General features: G+C 36.2%; 1 protein-coding gene across 2 annotated transcripts in view; it reads left to right on the forward strand.

Annotated features, from left to right (window-relative positions):
- Window positions 1–21162, forward strand: part of POLR3G (RNA polymerase III subunit G) — a 38856-nt gene that overhangs the window by 4095 nt on the left and 13599 nt on the right. For both annotated transcript variants that reach the window (XM_082652533.1, XM_082652534.1), the window contains exons 2-5: window positions 3574–3695; window positions 5940–6069; window positions 18218–18274; window positions 20880–20930. In XM_082652533.1, coding sequence (XP_082508659.1) covers window positions 3579–3695; window positions 5940–6069; window positions 18218–18274; window positions 20880–20930 — 355 coding nt within the window. In that variant the 5' untranslated portion in view covers window positions 3574–3578. The remainder of the gene's footprint in view (window positions 1–3573; window positions 3696–5939; window positions 6070–18217; window positions 18275–20879; window positions 20931–21162) is intronic.

Consider the following 21162-nt stretch of genomic DNA (forward strand, 5'->3'; position numbering starts at 1 on the left):
AGGATGGAGGCAATAATGAATGGTATGCTTTGGAAGTTCAAGAGCGTGAACAAGGGAAAAAGCCCTGTGGATTTTGCCATTGAGGACCATTAGGGACCTTGGCATTTCAGCATCTGCCTGAGTATAGTTCCCATCACAAGTAAGATAAAAGCCAAACCCTTTACCATAGCTCACTCAGGGCTCCACAAGATCTGGTCTTAACCAGACTCTCCTTGTTCCTCACCAGCTGCATGAGCTTCATGTTCCTCAGATGCTCCCAGCTTGTGGCTTCCTCCTTTGCCTCTGTTCTTCCTTCTGTCCATAGCCATCTTCACCTCATTCCTTCATCTTGAAGCTCACAGCCCCTCTCCAGCACCCTGCTCTGATTTATCCTCCACAGAAAGACTTCCCTTATGTGAAAAAGTCAGTACCATACCCCTTTGTTATTCTTTACCCCTTTACCATGATTTATTTTTCTTCAGAGCTGTACTGATTTCCTAGGGCTGCCATAACATATTTCCACAAATTGGGTGGCTTAAAACAACAGAAATTTATTCTCTCACAGTTTTAGAGGCCAGAAGTCTGAAATCAAGGTATTAGCAGAGTTTGTTCCTTCAGGAGGCTCTGAGGAAGAATCTGTTCAGTGCCTCTCTTCCAGCTTCTGTGGTTCCTGGCACTCCTTGGTGTTCCTGGGTTGCTGCTACAGCACTCAGGTCTGTGCCTGCATCTTCACATGATGTTTCCCCTGTGTGTGTCTCTCTCTGTCCAGATTTCCCCCTTATGAAGACACCAGTCATTAGGAGGGGGCTCACCCTTATCTCATATGACCTCATCTTAATTCGATTTCATCTTCAAAGAGTTTATTTCCAAATAAGGAAGGTGACATTCACAGGTCCCCGGGGGGTTAGGACTTCAACACATTTGGGGGTGGGGGGACATAATTCAACACTATAGGAGCACATAATATTATGCTACATACTTATGCTTGTTTGCGTTCTTTCATCCACTGGGATATAAGCCCTGAAGGCAGGGACTTGGTTTTGTTCAGTGCTCTCTGAGTCCTACCACAGTGCCTGGAATGCTCAATATTAGTTGGATGAAATTGGCCCACATGAAGTAGAGGATGATTTGGATAATGAGAAAATGGGAAAAGCTGGTTAAAAAGACTCTTCATTCAAGAAGTTTAGCAGGATGAAAAAGGACCACAGTAATGGTTAAATCAACTTTAAGGATTTCAAACAGTGAAGCTTAGGCCACACTTGTGAGCCACTTTTTCCATGAGATGGTTACCCGAGTCCAGGGATTACCTTTCAGCTCTGCAAGAGAAGAAAATTAATTTAGCAGCTTCCCCAGGTACAGGAGAACTGACTCATGATAACCAAACTAAAAAGAAATGGATTTGTAGGCCAGAATGCCATGTAACTATTAAGAGTGTCTCAATAGTTAGGATTGATTTTTCTGCCAAGGGCAGTACATTCACTAATGGTAATCAGTTTATACACCTGAAGGTTTCTTGATAAATATGAAAGTTTAGAGTCAGCAGAGTTGATATTTCTCAAGGGATATTCCATCAAGCAACGGCAGCTGATATACTCTCTTTTGTAGGGTGGGTTTTCCTTAGAGTGAGGGTGTGAGCTCTTCTGCTCAGCAATTTTTGTACTTGGGAGACCTGCTTTCTATAGGCTCAGCATATGTTTTAGTGACTCCGCAATTGAAGCAAGGCCATTTGGATATTTTCCCTCTCTTAGTGTGGACAAACGGAATGAGCTTGGTAATTAAAGTAAGTATCTTTTCTGTATGAATTGTGTTTCATAGTAACTAAATAGTAGATGAGGGGAATTGATTACTGGTGGGATTCTAGTTAGTAAAGAAAGAATGATAATATTTGTGTATCACCACATTACAATCCGTAATGGAACCGTGAATCTAGGCTATGATCATCAATGGCTGCAATTTTAAAATCATTAAGTGAAAACTGATAGGAACTTCATACTGGACGAAACAGACTGACAGCACCTAAACCCAATGACCAGAGAACATCACTGAGAAAGACTTCATGTGCGTCCTGTGATGCAGTAGGAAAAACAGAGCATCTCTTTTAAGTATTCTTGTACAAAATCAAACCCAAATTTGAGTAAGCCTCTATTCCATCTGTTTATAGAAAATACAGGGAGTAGAGGAATGTATTAAACCACATCTTGTGTAATCAATCATGCAAATCCAGAATATGGGAAATTGTACAGCCTTCCTACTCTCAAAGTGTGGTCTGCAAACCAGTAGCATTGATAGCTTCAGAGAGCTTGTTAGAAATGCAGATTCTCAGGCCTACCCTGGGCCAGCTGGTTCAGATTCTGCCTTTTAACAAGATTCCTAGGTAATTTGCACATGCCTTAAAGTTGGAGAAGCATTGCAAAGGACAATGACCTTGTTTTTTTCAACACATAAATGATTAGGGATAAAAGGGAGGGAACTGTTACAGTGGTATGGAGGGCATATTATTGCTTTCTTGGGCTTACAGAGTTGAATGATACTCAGTAGCATCATTGGGGGAAAGATTTAAAGAATGTGCATTATAATCTTCACTACAGTCCAATACAGAGTTGTAGTGAAAGAGCCCTAGTGTAGGAATCCTGTTTTCGCATTACAGTTGACTCTGAATGACACAAGTTTGAATTACATGGGTCCACTTATATATGGATTTTTTTTTCAATAAATACTAACACTACACAGTCTGAGGTTGGTTGAATTTGAGAATGCAGAACCACAGATTCAAAGGGCTGACTATAAAATTATACATGGATTTTTGACTGCATGGGGGGTCGGTGCCCCTAATCCCATGTTGTTCAAGCATCAACTGTATAGTGTAATCACATTTCAGACAATTCAGAAATTCAGTTCAGGACTTAAGAATGACATTGTCATTATCTCTAAAGTTAAAGAGTACAGGTTTATCTTACCTTTAACTTAACTATTTGAGATGTTTTTTCTCTGAACTTTAAAAATTTTTTTTGCTTGGACAGACCTCTTCAAAGTTTTACTGAGCCCATTCCCATTTCTAAAAGGAGGACATTGGAGGATCTCAAGGATTCTAACACTCAAATTTTAGGATAAAAAATTACTTAAAAATTTAAAGTATACATGACTGCTGATAGTCTTCAAGTTGATTAAAAAAACGAGGTGTCCTCTCTTCATCAGCACAACCTTTCCTTGGCCACATTTTGTAATATCTATCTGAGATCTTGTTGCCAGACCACAGAGAGGTGGAGAGAATTGCATCAGCTGGCTGCACAGCGCTTGGGGCAGCATCGCAAAGGAGCCCCAGGATCAGCCCTCCACCCAGGATCTGGGTGAGGTAGTTGAGCCCATCATCACTTTACTTGCCAAACATGACTAGATGTGACGGGTTCAGGAGTCAGTTTATCACATATTTATTTATTTACAGGTTTTGCTTTCCAGAAGTGTTTTAAATGGGCCATGCTATTTAAGGAGTGGAGTGTATTTTGTTTTAAAATGTTGGTTTCATTTATCATTTGATCCAGTGAATCTTAATCATTAACAGTGTCTTAATTTGCCCACTTTTTCTGATGTAACTAGTTCTGATGGCTGGGAATAAAGGAAGAGGACGTGCTGCTTACACCTTTAATATTGAGGCAGTTGGATTTAGCAGAGGTGAAAAGTTACCTGATGTGGTATTGAAGCCACCCCCACTATTTCCTGTAAGTACATTAACAACAAAATGCTCACAGGGTGTTTTTTCATGTTTCAGAGAAAATTTAAATTCTGTATAAGACTTGAATATATGATATCATTACGATATCCTAACTATAAGAAAGTAAAAGAGAGTGTGTCACTTACCTTTAATGTAAATATTTCCACTGTTCTTTTCTGAAACTTTTCTAATTTTCAAACTGCTTTCTTAAAATACAGAAAACTATATACACCTTTTCCTGAATGTATTCAGTACTTTTTGAACCAAGAAAGAATTTTTTTTCAATCCTTGCATCTTATAATGCTGTTATTGATATATTCCAATATTAAAATAATATTTTTAAAAGTAAAGTCAGGTTTTACAGTGGTCCTCACTTCCCATTGTGCCAGATCTTCACCTAATGATTTTCTTCTCATCTTGTATCTATAGAATTTAATTTTGCTCCCTAGTATACCACTTGACCTTTTACCCACTGAACTTTATTTTTGCTTATTTCCTTATTAAAGTCAATTTTAATTTTGTTACTCTTTCTCAGAATATAAGCGTTTCTACTACATTTAGTGTTGCTTTTAAATTTAATGAGTATGCTGCAGACTTAATTGGTGTAATTTTTAATCTAATGTTTTCGCTTTATATTAAGTTTAAAATGTAAGCTTACATTTCCAGATGCACATGTGCTGTAGTATAAAATATGAAAAAATCATAAATAACCAGATACTCCCTCCAGGAATCTTTTCCCTCTTTTAAAAGGAAACATCCTTTGTTGAAAGATTTATGTAAGTAGAGGACCCTGGATAAATGTATTGGGGATCTAGATGTCTCACATGGGGAGTGTCTACTTTTTGCTCTTGGTATTTTGCCTTTCTGATATTCATTATAGCCTAAAAACAAAGGTAAATATCTCAGGTATAGACATTATGTCACTTTACATTGATTTCTTTTAAAACAAGCTCTTCTTCATGTGTGAGGTTACTTCTAAAGCTTGGGAATATTAGTACATACTGTTTTTTTCTGCATGGAATAAAAATGAAATTCCTTATCACTGGCTAAAAGGCTCTGTCTGATCTGGCCTTACTGATGTCTCTCTGACCCTTTTCCTACCACTGTCCTCATTCCTTAGCCATGCTGATCTCCTTGTTCCCCTAGGCATTTTCCTCTGCTTGTTTCCCTGGCTGGAGCCATTGATTTCCCCATTTCTTTGCATGGATGGCTTCGTAATTTTATCCAGATCTCTGCTCAAAGATGACTTCCCCGAGAGATAATGCGTGCATAACCCTGTCTAGACCAGCCACTTCCAATCTCCACATACTCCGTTAGTCACTTGTTCCTCTTCCTGGCTTCAGCCCTTCTATTTCACTTATCACTATCTGAAATTATATATTACCTCATTTGTTTACTTATTTTCTCCCCTAGAATGTAAATTCCATGTAGGTAGGAAGTTTGACTAGTTCATCTCCTGTTGTCTAACCCCTTGTGACTTATAGTAGGCACTCAATAAATAGTTGTAGAATGAATAAATTCAGAGTGAAATTTTTAAAATGTACCCTATACTTAGCCTGTGAAACCAGAAATATCTTTTTTATGTACCCTGAGGACCCACATTTTAATGAATATATATATTATAAATATATATACATATGTGGGTGTGCATGTAATTTTTAAAAATTGAAGATACAGACTCAAATTTCTGCTTTGCCACTTTTGTGCTATATGGGCATATAGATTGTTCATTTCTCAGTTTCCTCACTGTGAAAGGGGAGATATTGATACTTTAGATGAGTTCATGGATTTTGAATATTGAGTACATCTAGGTTGTAGTATGTAGTAACCAGTTGTTAAATGGTAGCTGCTACTACTTTTTTTTTAATGCTGCTGCTCCCACCAATACCACCACCACTGACTGAGGTTAATAGGAGACTACAGCGGCTGCTTTTATTTGGGTGCCTTGATTGTTAAAATATAGAATCACAATCAACAGACTATATAGCAAAATGATTATTGGTGTGATCAGTAGAAAAATTAAGGCAGGTAGGAAAACTAAGTATCTTTTCTACTTCTAAAAGAAGAGCAAAATAGGAGATGGGTGAAAGGTTTAATAGATTATAAAAGCTCAAAATCTTTTAAGTTGATGGTAAAACTGAATACCTGTAAAATGTAGTTTTTCAATAAAACTAACATTTTTCAGAATATAGACAAAAAGGATATTAAAATATTTAATTTATTTTTTAAAATTGCCTCTTAATTTAAACAGGATACAGATTATAAACCAGTGCCACTGAAAACAGGAGAGGGTGAAGATTATGTGCTGGCCCTGAAACAGGAGTTGAGAGAAACAGTGAAAAGAATGCCTTATTTTGTAGAAACACCTGAAGAAAAACAAGGTGCGTATTGGACTCTTTATGTGGTTCACTGTCTACAGATGAAATAGCATTTCAGCATAAGATATATGACCTTTATTGCTGATTGATTTGATTCAGTCAGAAATTTCAATCAACTGCCTTGAAAAAGCATATTTATGTTGATTTAGCAGAAAATATATTTTAAACTTTTTGATATTTTATTTTTTAAATTATCTTTCAAAATAGAAGTTTTATATGTTCAGTGAAATTTATGAAAAACAGAAGTATTAAGAAAGTAAGAATCACCTGTATTCCTTATGTCTAGAGAACTACTATTAATATTTTATTATATATTCCAGATTTTTCTTCTGTGTGTATATTCCTTTTATAAAATTGGAGTCATATTACTTTGTATTTTCCTTTTTCACTCAATAGCATATTAGCATTGTCACATATTCTTTTTTAGTTAATTTTTATTGGAGTATAGTTGATTTACAATGTTGTGTTAGTTTCAGGTGTACAGCAAAGTGAATCAGTTATACATATACATATATCCCCTCTTTCTTAGATTCTATTCCCATATAGGTCATTACAGAGTATTGAGTAAAGTTCCCTGTGCTATACAGTAGGTTCTTATTAGTTATCTATTTTATCCACATATTCTTAGCATTCTTAGAAAATATGATATTTGATGACTATGTGGTATTCCATTGTGTGGATATAACATTATTAATTGTAACTAGTTCCCTGCTGTAAGATTTAAGATTGTTTCTAGTTTTTTTTCCTCATATCTATAATACTATGAGTACTATCCTTATACGTAAATCTTTGATCAGTTCTCTGATTATTTAATATTTTGGTTAAAATTTTTGAAAGGCTTGACTGTATTTTGGCTTACCATTTATCAGATATAAAATATAAAATATATATTCACTGGTTATGCCAAGGACAGAGAGGAGAAATTACAGTTGGAGAAGGCTTGACAGTCTCAGACTGGAAGTGCAAAGTGGTTTTAGAGGAAGAGAACACATTCCTGAGTAGTTATTTAGCACAGTAGAACTATATTGATTTTCAGTTTCTGCCCCTGAATGTTGAAATTAGAGAGATCGATATCATCCTTGAGTTCTCAAAACAACATCATTAAAACATGAGAAATTCATATAGTATCATTTCATTCCATTAGTATTAAAAATGCATACCCTTTTCCCTTATTCTAAAAGATTTAGATTGGATAAGAATCAAAAAGGAAGGCTTATATAGTAATACTACACGTGCTTATAATTGTAAGAAACATTTCAGACAAGTTTATTTAATTTTTCAAAACATAGCTTCTTGAAGTTATGTAATAAATGGTTTGATATTTTTACCTCAAAAATACTGAATTTTTTTACTTTCATGATTATGTTGCATGCTTTTCTCTATTTGAGTTTAAAAATGAAATTAAATCTCATTTTAAAGATTTAAATAAGTAAGATTAAATGAACTAATAAATATTCAATCTTAGTGAATAGTGTAGGATATACTTTAGGCTTTTTTAAATTAGTTAGGCTTTTTAAAATTAGTCTCTTCTCTAGATTATGGGATGTACTTACTTAAATGTGGTTGTTATTAAAGTACATGTCCAATTTAAAAGTATGTCATACCATGGAAACATTTATTTGAGTCTTTTAAACCAGGAACATAATTTTGTTCATGGTTTCGGAGAGCAGCTGGCTTATACCTGGATCAAGACCGTCTTTACCTTTTTTTTTTTTTTTTTTTTTTTTTTGTGGTACGTGGGCCTCTCACTGTTGTGGCCTCTCCTGTTGCGGAGCACAGGCTCCGGACACGCGGGCTCAGCGGCCATGGCTCACGGGCCCAGGCACTCCGCAGCATGTGGAAGCTTCCTGGACCAGGACACGAACCCGTGTCCCCTGCATCAGCAGGCAGACTCTCAACCACTGCGCCACCTGGGAATCCCAGATCTTTACCTTTGATAACTGCATAATAAAGTATTTAAATATATAAGGAATCTTTTGTTACTGTTCCAGAAGAAACCTCTTGCATAGAATTTTCTAAACTGATACAAGTATATTCTCTTTGAATATACTCATGTTTACCTCTCTTTCCTGATATAATGTGTTATTAAAAAAAACTATGGTTGAAAGTAAAGGCTTTTTGGGTTGGGGCATGACCTCGGCTGACCTGCACTCTGAGCCTCCATTTACCACGTGTAAAAGGCACACAAGGCCCAGGGCACCACCTAGAGGCACATGGAGGAAGGAGGGTTGGTGCAGAGCCGGAAGAGCATGCAGCCGGTGGGGGGGTGGGGGTGTCGCAGCTCCTACAAAGGCACAGAGCATGTCACTAAGCTGAGATTCTGTGGCTGAGACCGCTGTTAAGAGCCTTCTGGCACTACTAATATCAGAGCCCTGTGGCTGACACTGTCTTGGTGCTCTGGCTGGGTGTCAGGCCTGTGCCTCTGAGGTGGGAGAGCCAAGCTCAGGACATTTGTCCACCAGAGACCTCCCGGCTCCAGGTAATATCAAACAGTGAAAGCTCTCCCAGAGATCTCCATCTCAACACTAAGACCCAGCTCTACTCAACGAACAACAAGCTATGGTGCTGGACACCCTATGCCAAACAACTAGCAAAACAGGAACACAACCCCATCCATTAGCAGAGAGGCTGCCTAAAATCATAATAAGGTCACAGACACCCCAAAACACACCACCAGACGCGGTCCTGCCCACCAGAAAGACAAGATCCAGCCTTATCCACCAGAACACAGGCACCAGTCCCCTCACCGGGAAGCCTACACAACCCACTGAACCAACCTTCGCCACTGGGGGCAGACACCAAAAACAACGGGAACTACGAACCTGCAGCCTGTGAAAAGGAGATCCTAAACACAGTAAGTTAAACAAAATGAGAAGACAGAGAAACACACAGCAGATGAAGGAGCAAGATAAAAACCCACCAGACCAAACAAATGAGGAAATAGGCAGTCTACCTGAAAAAGAATTCAGAATAATGATAGTAAAGATGATCCAAAATCTTGGAAAAAGAATGGAGAAAATACAAGAAACGTTTAACAAGGACCTAGAAGAACTAAAGAGCAAACAAACAATGATGAAGAACACAATAAATAAAATTAAAAATTCTCTAGAAGGAATCAATAGCACAATAACTGAGGCAGAAGAACAGATAAGAGACCTGGAAGATAGAATAGTGGAAATAACTACCACAGAGCAGAATAAAGAAAAAAGAATGAAAAGAATTGAGCACAGTCTCAGAGACCTCTGGGACAACATTAAACGCACTAACATTCAAATTATAAGGATTCCAGAAGAAGAAGAGAAAAAGAAAGGGACTGAGAAAATATTTGAAGAGATTACAGTTGAAAACTTCCCGAATATAGGAAAGGAAATAGTCAATTAAGTCCAGGAAGCACAGAGAGTCCCATACAAGATAAATCCAAGGAGAAACATGCCAAGACACATATTAATCAAACTATCAAAAATTAAATACAAAGAAAAAATGTTAAAAGCAACAAGGGAAAAGGAACAGATAATATACAAGGGAATCCCCATAAGGTTAACAGCTCATCCTTCAGCAGAAACTCTGAAAGCCAGAAGGGAGTGGCAGGACATATTTAAAGTGATGAAAGGGAAAAACTTACAACCAAGATTACTGTACCCAGCAAGGATCTTATTCAGATTCAACGGAGAAATTAAAAGCTTTACAGACAAGCAAAAGCTAAAAGAATTCAGCACCACCAAACCAGCTGTACAACAAACGCTAAAAGAACTTCTCTAGGCAGGAAACAAAAGAGAAGAAGACCTATAATAACAAACCCAAAACAATTTAGAAAATGGTAATAGGAACATACATATCAATAACTACCCTAAATGTAAATGAATTAAATGCTCCAACCAAAAGACATAGACTGACTGAATGGATACAAAAACAAGACCCATATATATGCTGTCTACAAGAGACCCACTTCACACCTAGGGACACATACAGACTGAAAGTGAGGGGGTGGAAAGATATTCCATGCAAATGGAAACCAAAAGAAAGCTGGAGTAGCAATTCTCATATCAGACAAAATAGACTTCAAAATAAAGACTATTACAAGAGACAAAGAAGGACACTACATAATGATCCAGAGATCAACCCAAGAAGATATAACAATCGTAACTATTTACGCACCCAACGTAGGAGCACCTCAATACAAAGGCAAATGCTAACAGCCATAAAAGGGGAAATCGACAGTAACACAATCATAGTAGAGGACTTTAACACCCCACTTTCACCAATGGACAGATCATCCAAGATGAAAATAAATAAGGAAACACAAGCTTTAAATGACACATTAAACAAGATGGACTTAATTGATATTTATAGGACATTCCATCCAAAAACAACAGAATACACTTTCTTCTTAAGTGCTCATGGAACATTCTCCAGGATAGATCATATCTTAGGTCACAAATCAAGCCTTGGTAAGTTTAAGAAAATTGAAATCGTATCAAGTATCTTTTCCGACGACAACACTGTGAGACTAGATATCAGCTACAGGAAAAAATCTGTAAAAACTACAAACACATGGAGACTAAACAATACACTACTTAATAACCAAGAGATCAGTGAAGAAATCAAAGAGGAAGTCAAAAATACCTAGAAACAGATGACAATGAAAACACGATGACCCAAAACCTATGGGATGCAGCAAACCAGTTCTAAGAGGGAAGTTTATACCAATACAATCCTACCTCAAGAGACAAGAAAAATCCCAAATAAACAACCTAACCTTTTTCCAAAAGCCATTAAAGAAAGAACAAAAAACCCCAAAGTTAGCAGAAGGAAAGAAGTCATAAAGGTCAGATCAGAAATAAATGAAAAAGAAATGACGAAAACAATAGCAAAGATCAATAAAACTAAAATCTGGTTCTTTGAAAAGATAAACAAAATTGATAAACCATTGGCCAGACTCATCAAGAAAAAAAAGGAGAAGACTCAAATCAATAGAATTAGAAATGAAAAGGAGGAGTAACAACTGACACTGCAGAAATACAAAGAATCATGAGATTACTACAAGCAACTATATGCCAATAAAATGGCCAACCTGGAAGAAATGGACAAATTCTTAGAAAAGCACAACCTTCTGAGACTGAAGCAGGACGAAATAGAAAATATAAACAGCAATCACAAGCACTGAAATTGAGACTGTGATTAAAATATTCCAACAAACAAAAGCCCAGGACCAGATGGCTTCACAGGCGAATTGTATCAAACATTTAGAGAAGAGCTAACACCTATCCTTCTCAAACTCTTCCAAAATATAGCAGAGGGAGGAACAAACTCATTCTATGAGGCCATCATCACCCTGATACTAAAACCAGACAAAGATGTCACAGAGGAAGAAAACTATAGGCCAGTATCACTGATGAACATAGATGCAAAAATCCTCAACAAAACACTAGCAAACAGAATCCAACAGCACATTGAAAGGATCATACACCATGGTCAAGTGGGGTTTATCCCAGGAATGCAAGGATTCTTCAATATATGCAAATCATACACCATACTAACCAACTGAAGGAGAAAAACCATATGATCATCTCAATAGATGCAGAAAAAGCTTTTGACAAAATTCAACACCCATTTATGATAAAAACCCTCCAGAAAGTAGGCATAGAGGGAACTTACCTCAACATAATAAAGGCCATATGTGACAAACCCACAGCCAACATCATTCTCAATGGTGAAAAACTGAAACCATTTCCTCTAAGATCAGGAACAAGACAAGGTTTGTCCACTCTCACCACTGCTATTCAACATAGTTTTGGAAGTTTTAGCCACAGCAGTCAGAGATGGAAAAGAGATAAAAGGAATCCAAATTGGAAAAGAAGAAGTAAAACTGTCACTGTTAAAAAAAGAAACAAAAACAAAACTGTCACTGTTTGCAGATGACATGATAATATACATGGAGAATCCTAAAGATGCTACCAGAAAACTACAGCTAATCAATGAATTTGGTAAAGTAGCAGGATACAATTTAATGCAAAGAAATCTCTTGTATTTGTATATACTAATGATGAAAAATCTGAAAGAGGAATTAAGGAAACACTCCCATTTACCACTGTAACAAAAAGAATAAAAGACCTAGCAATAAACCTACCTAAGGAGACAAAAGACCTGTATGCAGAAAACTATAAGACACTGATGAAAGAAATTAAAGATGATACAAAGAGATCGAGAGATATACCATGTTCTTCGATTGAAGAATCAACATTGTGAAAATGACTATACTACCCAAAGCAATCTACAGATTCAATGCAATCCCTATCAAACTTCCAATGGCATTTTTCACAGAACTAGAACAAAAAATTTTACAATTTGTATGGAAACACAGGAGACCCCGGAATAGCCAAAACGATCTTGAGAAAGAAAAATGGAGCTGGAGGAATCAGGCTCCCGGACTTCACACTATACTACAGAGCTATAGAAATCAAGACAGTATGGTACTGGCACAAAAACAGAAATATAGATCAGTGGAACAGGATAGAAAGCCCAGAGATTAACCCACACAACTATAGTCACCTTATTTTTGATGAAGGAGGCAAGAGTATACAATGGAGAAAAGACAGCCTCTTCAATAAGTGGTGCTGGGAAAACTGGAAAACTACATGTAAAAGAATGAAATTACAACACTCCCTGATACCATACACAAAAATAAACTCAAAATGGATTAACGACCTAAATGTAAGGCCAGACACTATAAAACTCTTAGAGGAAAACATAGGCAGAACACTGTATGACATAAATCACAGTAAGATCCTTTCTGACCCACCTCCTAGAGAAATGGAAATAAAAACAAAAATAAACAAATGGGACGTAATGAAACATAAAAGCTTTTTCACAGCAAAGGAAAACATAAACAAGACGAAAAGACAGCCCTCAGAATGGGAGAAAATATTTGCAAATGAAGCAACTGACAAAGGATTAATCTCCAGAATTTACAAGCAGCTCATGCAGTTCAATATCAAAGAAACAAACAACCCAATCCAAAAATGGGTAGAAGATCTAAATAGACTTTTCTCCAAAGAAGATATGCATATTGAAAACAAACATATGAAAGAATGCTCAACATCACTAATCATTAGAGAAATGCAAATCAAAACTACAATGAGGTATCACCTCTCAACAGTCAGAATGGCCATCATCAAAAAATCTACAAGCAATAAATGCTGGAGAGGGTGTGGAGAAAAGGGAACCCTCTTGCACTGTTGGTGGGAATGTAAATTGCTACAGCCACTATTGAGAACAGTATGGAGGTTCCTTAAAAAAACTACAAATAGAACTACCATATGACCCAGCAATCCCACTACTGAGCATATACCCTGAGAAAACTATAATTCAAAAAGAATCATGTACCACAATGTTCATTGCACCTCTATTTGCAATAGCCAGGACATGGAAGCAACCTAAGTGTCCATCGACAGATGAATGGATAAAGAAGATGTGGTACATATATACAATGGAATATTGCTCAGCCATAAAAAGAGATGAAATTGAGTTATTTGTAGTGAAGTGGATGGACCTAGAGTCTGTCATACAGAGTGAAGTAAGTCAGAAAGAGAAAAACAAATACCTTATGCTAACACGTATATATAGAATCTAAAAAAAAAAAAGTTCTGAAGAACATAGGGGCAGTACAGGAATAAAGATGCAGACATAGAGAATGGACTTGAGGATTGAGGACACAAGGAGGGGGAAGGGTAAGCTGGGACGAAGTGAGAGAGTGGCATGGACTTATATATACTACCAAATGTAAAATAGATAGCTAGTGGGAAGCAGCCCCATAGCACAGGGAGATCAGCTCGTTGCTTTGTGACCACCTAGCGGGATGTGATGGGAGGGTAGGAGGGAGATGCAAGAGGGAGGAGATATGGGGATATATGTATATGTATAGCTGATTCACTTTGTTATACAGCAGAAACTAACACACCATTGTAAAGCAATTATACTTCAATAAGGATGTTAAAATAAAGAAATAAATTAATAAATGAAAAGAAAGTAAAGGCTTTTAAAAATACATAATATATATATGAGTACAGGTTTATATACACTGTATATATACATTATATATATATACACACACACATACACACACACATATAGTGTGCATATACACACCTTGAATGGAAAAGAATTGGCCAGACTGAATAGAAGTACACAACTGTCATAGGGAGCCATATTCTAGATAGTGTTCCATCTCTGTATGTTCACCAGCCTTCTCTCATCACTCACTACCTATGTGCTTTAGGAAAGAGAGATTTATGGACTAATGTAAAGAACTAAAGCTGTACAGACTTTGACAAATAAAGTAGGAGATCTCTTCCTGATCATCAAATGGCTGGTGGCTTAGGGCACTGAGATTTGTTCACAAAGAACGGAGGGCACAGAATAAACATATTTCATGTTGTGATAGATTCAAGGTTTGTTTATAGTGTTCTGAGGTAGAATTATAGAAATGATTGGTAGTTTCTCTGCAATGAAATTTATTATTTTTTAATAAAGAGAAATGAATCAATGAATTTTATTATTTTAATGAGTTTTAGCTGCAAAGGTGCATAGAGAGCATCTGGTCCAGTGGTTCCCAGCTCAGGTTCCTGAACCACTGGGGTCCTCTGAGCTAGAAACAGGGGTGACAGTGGTGATGGTTCTGTAAGCCATTTTCAGAAGCTTAATGGAAATCATACATTTACCTGCATTATGACCACAAGGGCTGTTATTGAACAAATGGAGTTTGTTTGGTTTATTAACTCTCAATATACTGTCAGGGTCCATTTTAATGTTTTAGTTTCTTTTTGAGCAGTTCTTACTATTTTATGTAATGATTGATATTCATTACTTATTTTTTCGTAGACATCTTCCAAAGAACAAAGAGAATTTGCTTTAGAAAAGAAAAAAAATTCATATTATCTTAGCATTACCATACTGGCCAATTGGACCCTTTCATAAATCTAAAATACATTTTGGAACCTTAGTGATCTTATTTTTCTTGCCTCTTGAAATATTTTACTGTTTCATCATCATAGATATTATTTCATCACTTTTCATTAACTGTTCTCTACTATGAACTCATGAATCAATGAGTAAACAGTATATCTCTAAGAATGAAAAGGACATATGGTATTTTCATACAGTTAATCTTTCGCATAATATTTTGTGATAGGAACCTTGAAAATTCTGTTTGCTAAAATGACATGACCATATTTTTTTTCTTTTTTGATGGTATTTATATACCAAATTTTATTTCATATAGTTTGTAACAGACAACTGCTGAAGGCAAAGGAAAAGACAAAGATGATTGAAAGGAAATAGATTATGTAGAAATGAAACAATTTATTGGATTGATCACATTAATTGGTAATTATAAATTTAATAATGAAAATGTTTTACAATTATAGATCAAAGAAGATGGCTGGGCCATCCTCTCTTCAACAAAAGTGTGAGCCATAACAGTTTTTTAAAGTGTTACATTTTGATGATGCAAATACAAGAAGAATTGGAAGTAATGATAAGCTAAAAGCTATTAATAGAAATGTATTTGTAATCTAGAATCACTTGGGTGGTGCAGGTGTGAGAAAAAACAGAAATAATCAGTTAGAATTTATTAAAGATGTATTTGAAATCTGGAATCAGGATATATGAAATGTTTATATTTAAGGCTTGTACATGACAAACTCATGATGCACAGTTGATGCACACTTAGCTGCATTCAAAGGATGTAGCCCATTTTGGGTGAATATACCTTCAAAACCAGGAAAATAGTGGAGTATAATGAGTTTACTATACTTTGTTATTAAAGTTCCCAGTAATTAATTTTTTTTTTAAATAACAGCTTTATTGAGATAAAATTCACATATCTAAAATTTACTTTTTAAAATATTTCAGTGCCTTTGAGTGTACTCACAGAATTGTGCTACCAACAGTGCTATCTAATTTTTAGAACTTGTTCATCATCCTGAAGAGATACCCCCATACCCATTAGTATCACTCCCCATTGTCCCCTCCCCCCCTCAGCCCATGGCAACCAGAAATCTGCTTTGTCTCTAGTGATTTGTCTGTTCTAGACATTTCATATAAATGGAATCATAATATGTGTTCTTTGGTGACTGATTACTTTCACTTGACATAATGTTTTCAGGGTTCATACACAGTAAACCATGTATCAGTGTTTCATTCCTTTTTATGGTTGAATTATATTCCATTATATGTGTATACCACATTTTGTTCATTCATCAGTTGATGGACATTTGGGTCAGTTCCACATTGGGGCTACCATGAATAATGCTGCTATGAACATTCATATACATGTTGTTGTGTGGACATATGTCACTTTTATTGTGTACATATCTAGGGTCATATGGTAACTCTTTATTTTACATTTTGAGGAATTGCCAAAATGTTTTCTGAAGTGGTTGCACCATTTTACATTACCAAAAATGTATAAGGGTTCCAATTTCTCCACATCCTTGTTAACACTTATTACTGTCTTTTTAGTTCTAGCCATCTAACTGGGTATAAAGTGGTAGCTCATTGTAGTTTTGGTTGGAATTTCCCTAATGACTAATGATGTTGAACATCTTAGCATGTGCTTTTTGTCCATGTATATCTTCTTTGGAGAAACGTCTATTTGTATCCTTTGCTTTTTTAAATTGAATTCCAGTAGTTGGTTTTCAACATCTCTTATTCTTCTGTAAATTATTTGAAAGTAACTTAAAAATATAAAAATGGTTCATTGGTAGTAACCATTATTATTAATAAATGATAATAATTTTTTCTTGGTAAATTGAGGGTTAAATTTTTTCAAAATATAGAATCTGTTTTGGAGAAAAATTTAAAATGCAGATGCTGGGAATCTCTCATTTGCCTTTTCTTTACAGATGAAAAACTTGAGAGCAAGATTGAAGTCAAACAGTTAAATATCTAGAAAAACCTTGTCTCTTAGTTTCTGATCTACTCTTTATTTTAGTTATCTTTGTCTGACACCATGGTCTTAGTATTATTTGGTGTACAATATTATATGTTACAGGTGTACAATATAGTGATTCACAATTTTTAAAGGTTACACTTCATTTATAGTTATTATAAAATATTTACTATATTCCCTGTGTTGTACAATATATCCCTGTAGCTTATTTTATACCTAATAGTTTGTACCTCTTAATCCCCTACCGCTGTATTGCCCCTACCCACCTCCCTCTCCCCACTCATAACCACTAGTTTGTTCCCTGTATCTGTGAATCTGTGGAAGCATTTTTTTTAACATGGAAGAAAAATCAGTGTCTACTTGGGTCTTGATTTTTATATTTTCATCTTTTATATTACTGTCTGCTTTTCATGACTATCCTCCTAAACCAGTTTTTATGATGAACCATGGTTTCAAGCTATTGTATAATGGTGTCACTTGCTAACTTGTGCTGTTGGGAAAGGGTTTGAGCCCTCATCGAGGGAATTTCTTGTGGCAAAGTGGGCAAAGCAGAACAAGAGCCACAGCCACAGTCCTGTTTTTGGTGAGCTCGTAAGGTCCCTGCAGAGTTCTCAGCAGTGACATGGAAGGCTTGCAGCTTGCTCATTCATGCCCCATCAAGTCCAGCCTTGCCTACTCCTACCCTTTTCCGCATTCTCTTCCCCAATGGATTGTGAAAAGTAGCTCACTGAGAAGCCTAAGTAAATGTGTGTATTAAGCATTTGCTTACCTTACTGGAGGTAAGCAAACGGCCCTCCATCCTCACTTAGATACTTAATACCTTCCAGTTATACAAGGTTTAGAGTTTGGGAGCTGGAGGCCAGTGTCACAAGAAGAAAATAGAAGATGCCAAGTAGACCCCCTGCCCTTATGTGTAAGTGGCTTCCTGACTTGCATTTGGGCTTTTGTGAATTTTCTTAGAGATGAGTCAGATTGTCTGATTCTAAGAACCATAATTAGGGTTTAGGTCTCTGCTCACCCCCAGTCATTCATACCCAGGTGCTTCTTGCCACTTCCCTAAACATGTAGTACTCATTGAACTGTTCAGTATGTGTCCAGGGACACATTGTGGAGAAATGTAAGAAACTCCCTGTATGTGAAATAAAAGATGTTACCTGGTGTTTTCAATTATTTTAAAATTTGTTTTTTCTATCTTTTTTCTAGATATTGAAAGATATAGTAAAAGATATATGAAGGTGTACAAAGAAGAGTGGATACCAGGTAATTGTAAAACTGAAAATGTTAAAATAATCTTTAAAGGCTATCTCCCTACTCCATATTTTTTAGGACAAATTTTGTATTTTCACCATAGGAAAATAGAGTCTGGCTCTTTTCCTATAATTAATTAGCAACATATATCTTTTGAAAACTAAGATGAAAAGATTTTTATATTGTAACACAGAAGGGTTGAAGTGTTTTTTTTGGAAATTCTTAGGATACTTTGTTTTTTTTTTATAAACTGGGGCTCACCAGAACCATTGGGTTTTCCATTTCCTTTTGCCACAATCACAGTTTTAGTCTCTAATACCAGTAGTCCTCACTGCTGTGCACCTGCGTGATTTTATAGCTTCTGAGGAGAAATCAAGTCTATTTTTATGAATATTTTAAGCCAAGTTTGTGTATCTTCCTTTCTTTCCAGCAGGCATAGACTCTTTTTGATTGTTAAGATGCCTTTTTAACAGAACCATACCTAAGGGTTTTTTTTTTTTCAACATTCACAAAATTGCCTTGGATAGAGACAAGGTGAAAGGGGGCTGCAGAGAACTCATCCAGTTCATTCATTTTATAGAAAATTAACAGTTGCCATAGAAATGAAGAGACCTGTCAGGACGACATGGACCATACTTCTAAAACCCAGGTCTCCTCATTTTAACTCACTTTCCTTTGACATCTCTGTCCTTGGTGTGTTATAGAAACTGCCTGTATGTAAATGCATAAGTTGCATTTACAGCATTATTGTTTTCCTGACTTACAGTGCTCTTTCTTTTCAGTGCCGATTATTGATAAGGTTGTGTCCCTCTGAAAACACTGTCTTAGTTCTCTCATTTCTTCTACTTCATAAACATTCATCTCTAAATGATTCTCTTTAAATACTTTCTTATGATCACCTGTGTATTGTTTATAAAAAGAAACATATTTAAAGCAAAATTTATTAGTTCGGCTAAAATAGCTTGAGATATAAATGTTTTCTGCAAAAGACACTGAGTTTTTCTTTTATTAGCAGGCAGCATTTTTTTTTTTTGCAGTACGTGGGCCTCTCACTGCTGTGGCCTCTCCCGTTGTGGAGCACAGGCTCCAGACGCGCAGGCTCAGCAGCCATGGCTCACAGGCCCAGTTGCTCCGCTGCATGTGGGATCTTCCCGGACCGGGGCACGAACCCGTGTCCCCTGCATCAGCAGGCGGACTCTCAACCACTGCGCCACCAGGGAAGCCCTAGCAGGCAGCATTTTTATCTATTTTCATGTTGCATCATTTTTCTGATTAAGCTTAAAAATGAAAAGGAAGTGACAAATTAAAGGAATTGTTTAATTAATGCAGGCAAAATTATTAATTGGAGGGAATTTACTTTTCCATAGCTATTTGTATTTTTAATTTTAAAGTTTTCCTATAATTATTAGAAGTGTTTATTTAGTTTTGCACGTATTAGGATTGTGATCACATATTTTAACTTTTGAAAAAAAATTTTATTACATAAGAAATACATATCAGGGCTTCCCTGGTGGCGCAGTGGTTGAGAATCCGCCTGCCGATGCAATGGACACGGGTTCGTGCCCCAGTCCGGGAGGATCCCACATGCCGTGGAGCGGCTGGGCACGTGGGCTATGGCTGCTGAGCTTGCACATCCGGAGCCTGTGCTCCGCAACGGGAGAGGCCACAACAGTGAGAGGCCTGCGTACCACAAAAAAAAAAAAAAAAAAAAAAAAAAAAAAAAAAAAAAAAAGAAAGAAATACATATCAACTACAGGGCTTCCCTGGTGGCGCAGTGCTTAAGAATCCGCCTGCCAATGCAGGGGACACGGGTTTGAGCCCTGGTGTGGGAAGAGCCCACATGCCGCGGAGCAACTAAGCCCGTGCGCCACAACTACTGAGCCCACAAGCCTAGAGCCCATGCTCCGAAACAAGAGAAGCCGCCACAATGAGAAACCTACACACGGCAACGAAGAGTAGCCCCACTCACCACAACTAGAGAGAGCCAGCGTGCAGTAATGAAGACCCAATGCAGCCAAAAATAAATAAGTTAAATAAATAAATTTTTTTAAAAATACATATCAACTACAGAAAACTTACAAAATACAGAGTAGTTAAATAAATAACAGTTAAGAAAAACAGCTGTAATCCTAACACTTGCAAGGAATTTCTGTAATATTTTGTCCCCAACCTAGAGCTTTCTCTGCACAAATATATATAAAAATATTTATATGGTAGGTTTATTTTTTAAATGGAATTCTGTATGTATTGTTTTAGAAGTTTTTAATTTACCAGTATATCATGAATAACTTTTCATGCCCATAAATATTTTTCTATATTTTTTGTTATGAAAATTTCTGTATTTGAAATTAATTATATAAATACTGTATAGCTGTTAAAAGAATGTTGTAGAAATTTTATAACACTGTTTCAAAGCTATTTTAATAAACTTTTTTTCTTCATAGGAGAAAATATATCACTGTTATAATTTGATCCCAGCTAAATATGTATAGTCAGATATTAAGAAACTTTATTTCCTTTGCATGAGCAACTATCATGTTCTTTAAATAGTTATAGCTAGTGCCAGTAATTCCTAGAGGAAACTGCCATTTTTATATTTCTCCTTTTGTACACACAGATTGGAGAAGACTCCCTAGAGAGTTGATGCCAAGAAAAAAATGCAAAAAAGGTACATTAACTAATATAATAATAATAATCCAGGTGGGAAAAGGTTATTGCTTAACTTCCATTTAATATGGAACTGTCAATCTAATGTTACACTCAATGTTCTGAATGCTTTTTCTTAAAATATTTTTGACATTATGATTATTTTGTTGGAGCCTTTTGCTGTTGATTTTTTGTTTTGTTTTCTTTGTTTTTTTAATTGTTTTTCCTTTAATTATGGAATTTTGATGTGCTAG

This window comes from Grampus griseus (assembly GCF_964374135.1).
Source record: "Grampus griseus genome assembly, chromosome: 3".
In the NCBI taxonomy this organism is placed as follows: Eukaryota; Metazoa; Chordata; class Mammalia; order Artiodactyla; family Delphinidae; genus Grampus; species Grampus griseus.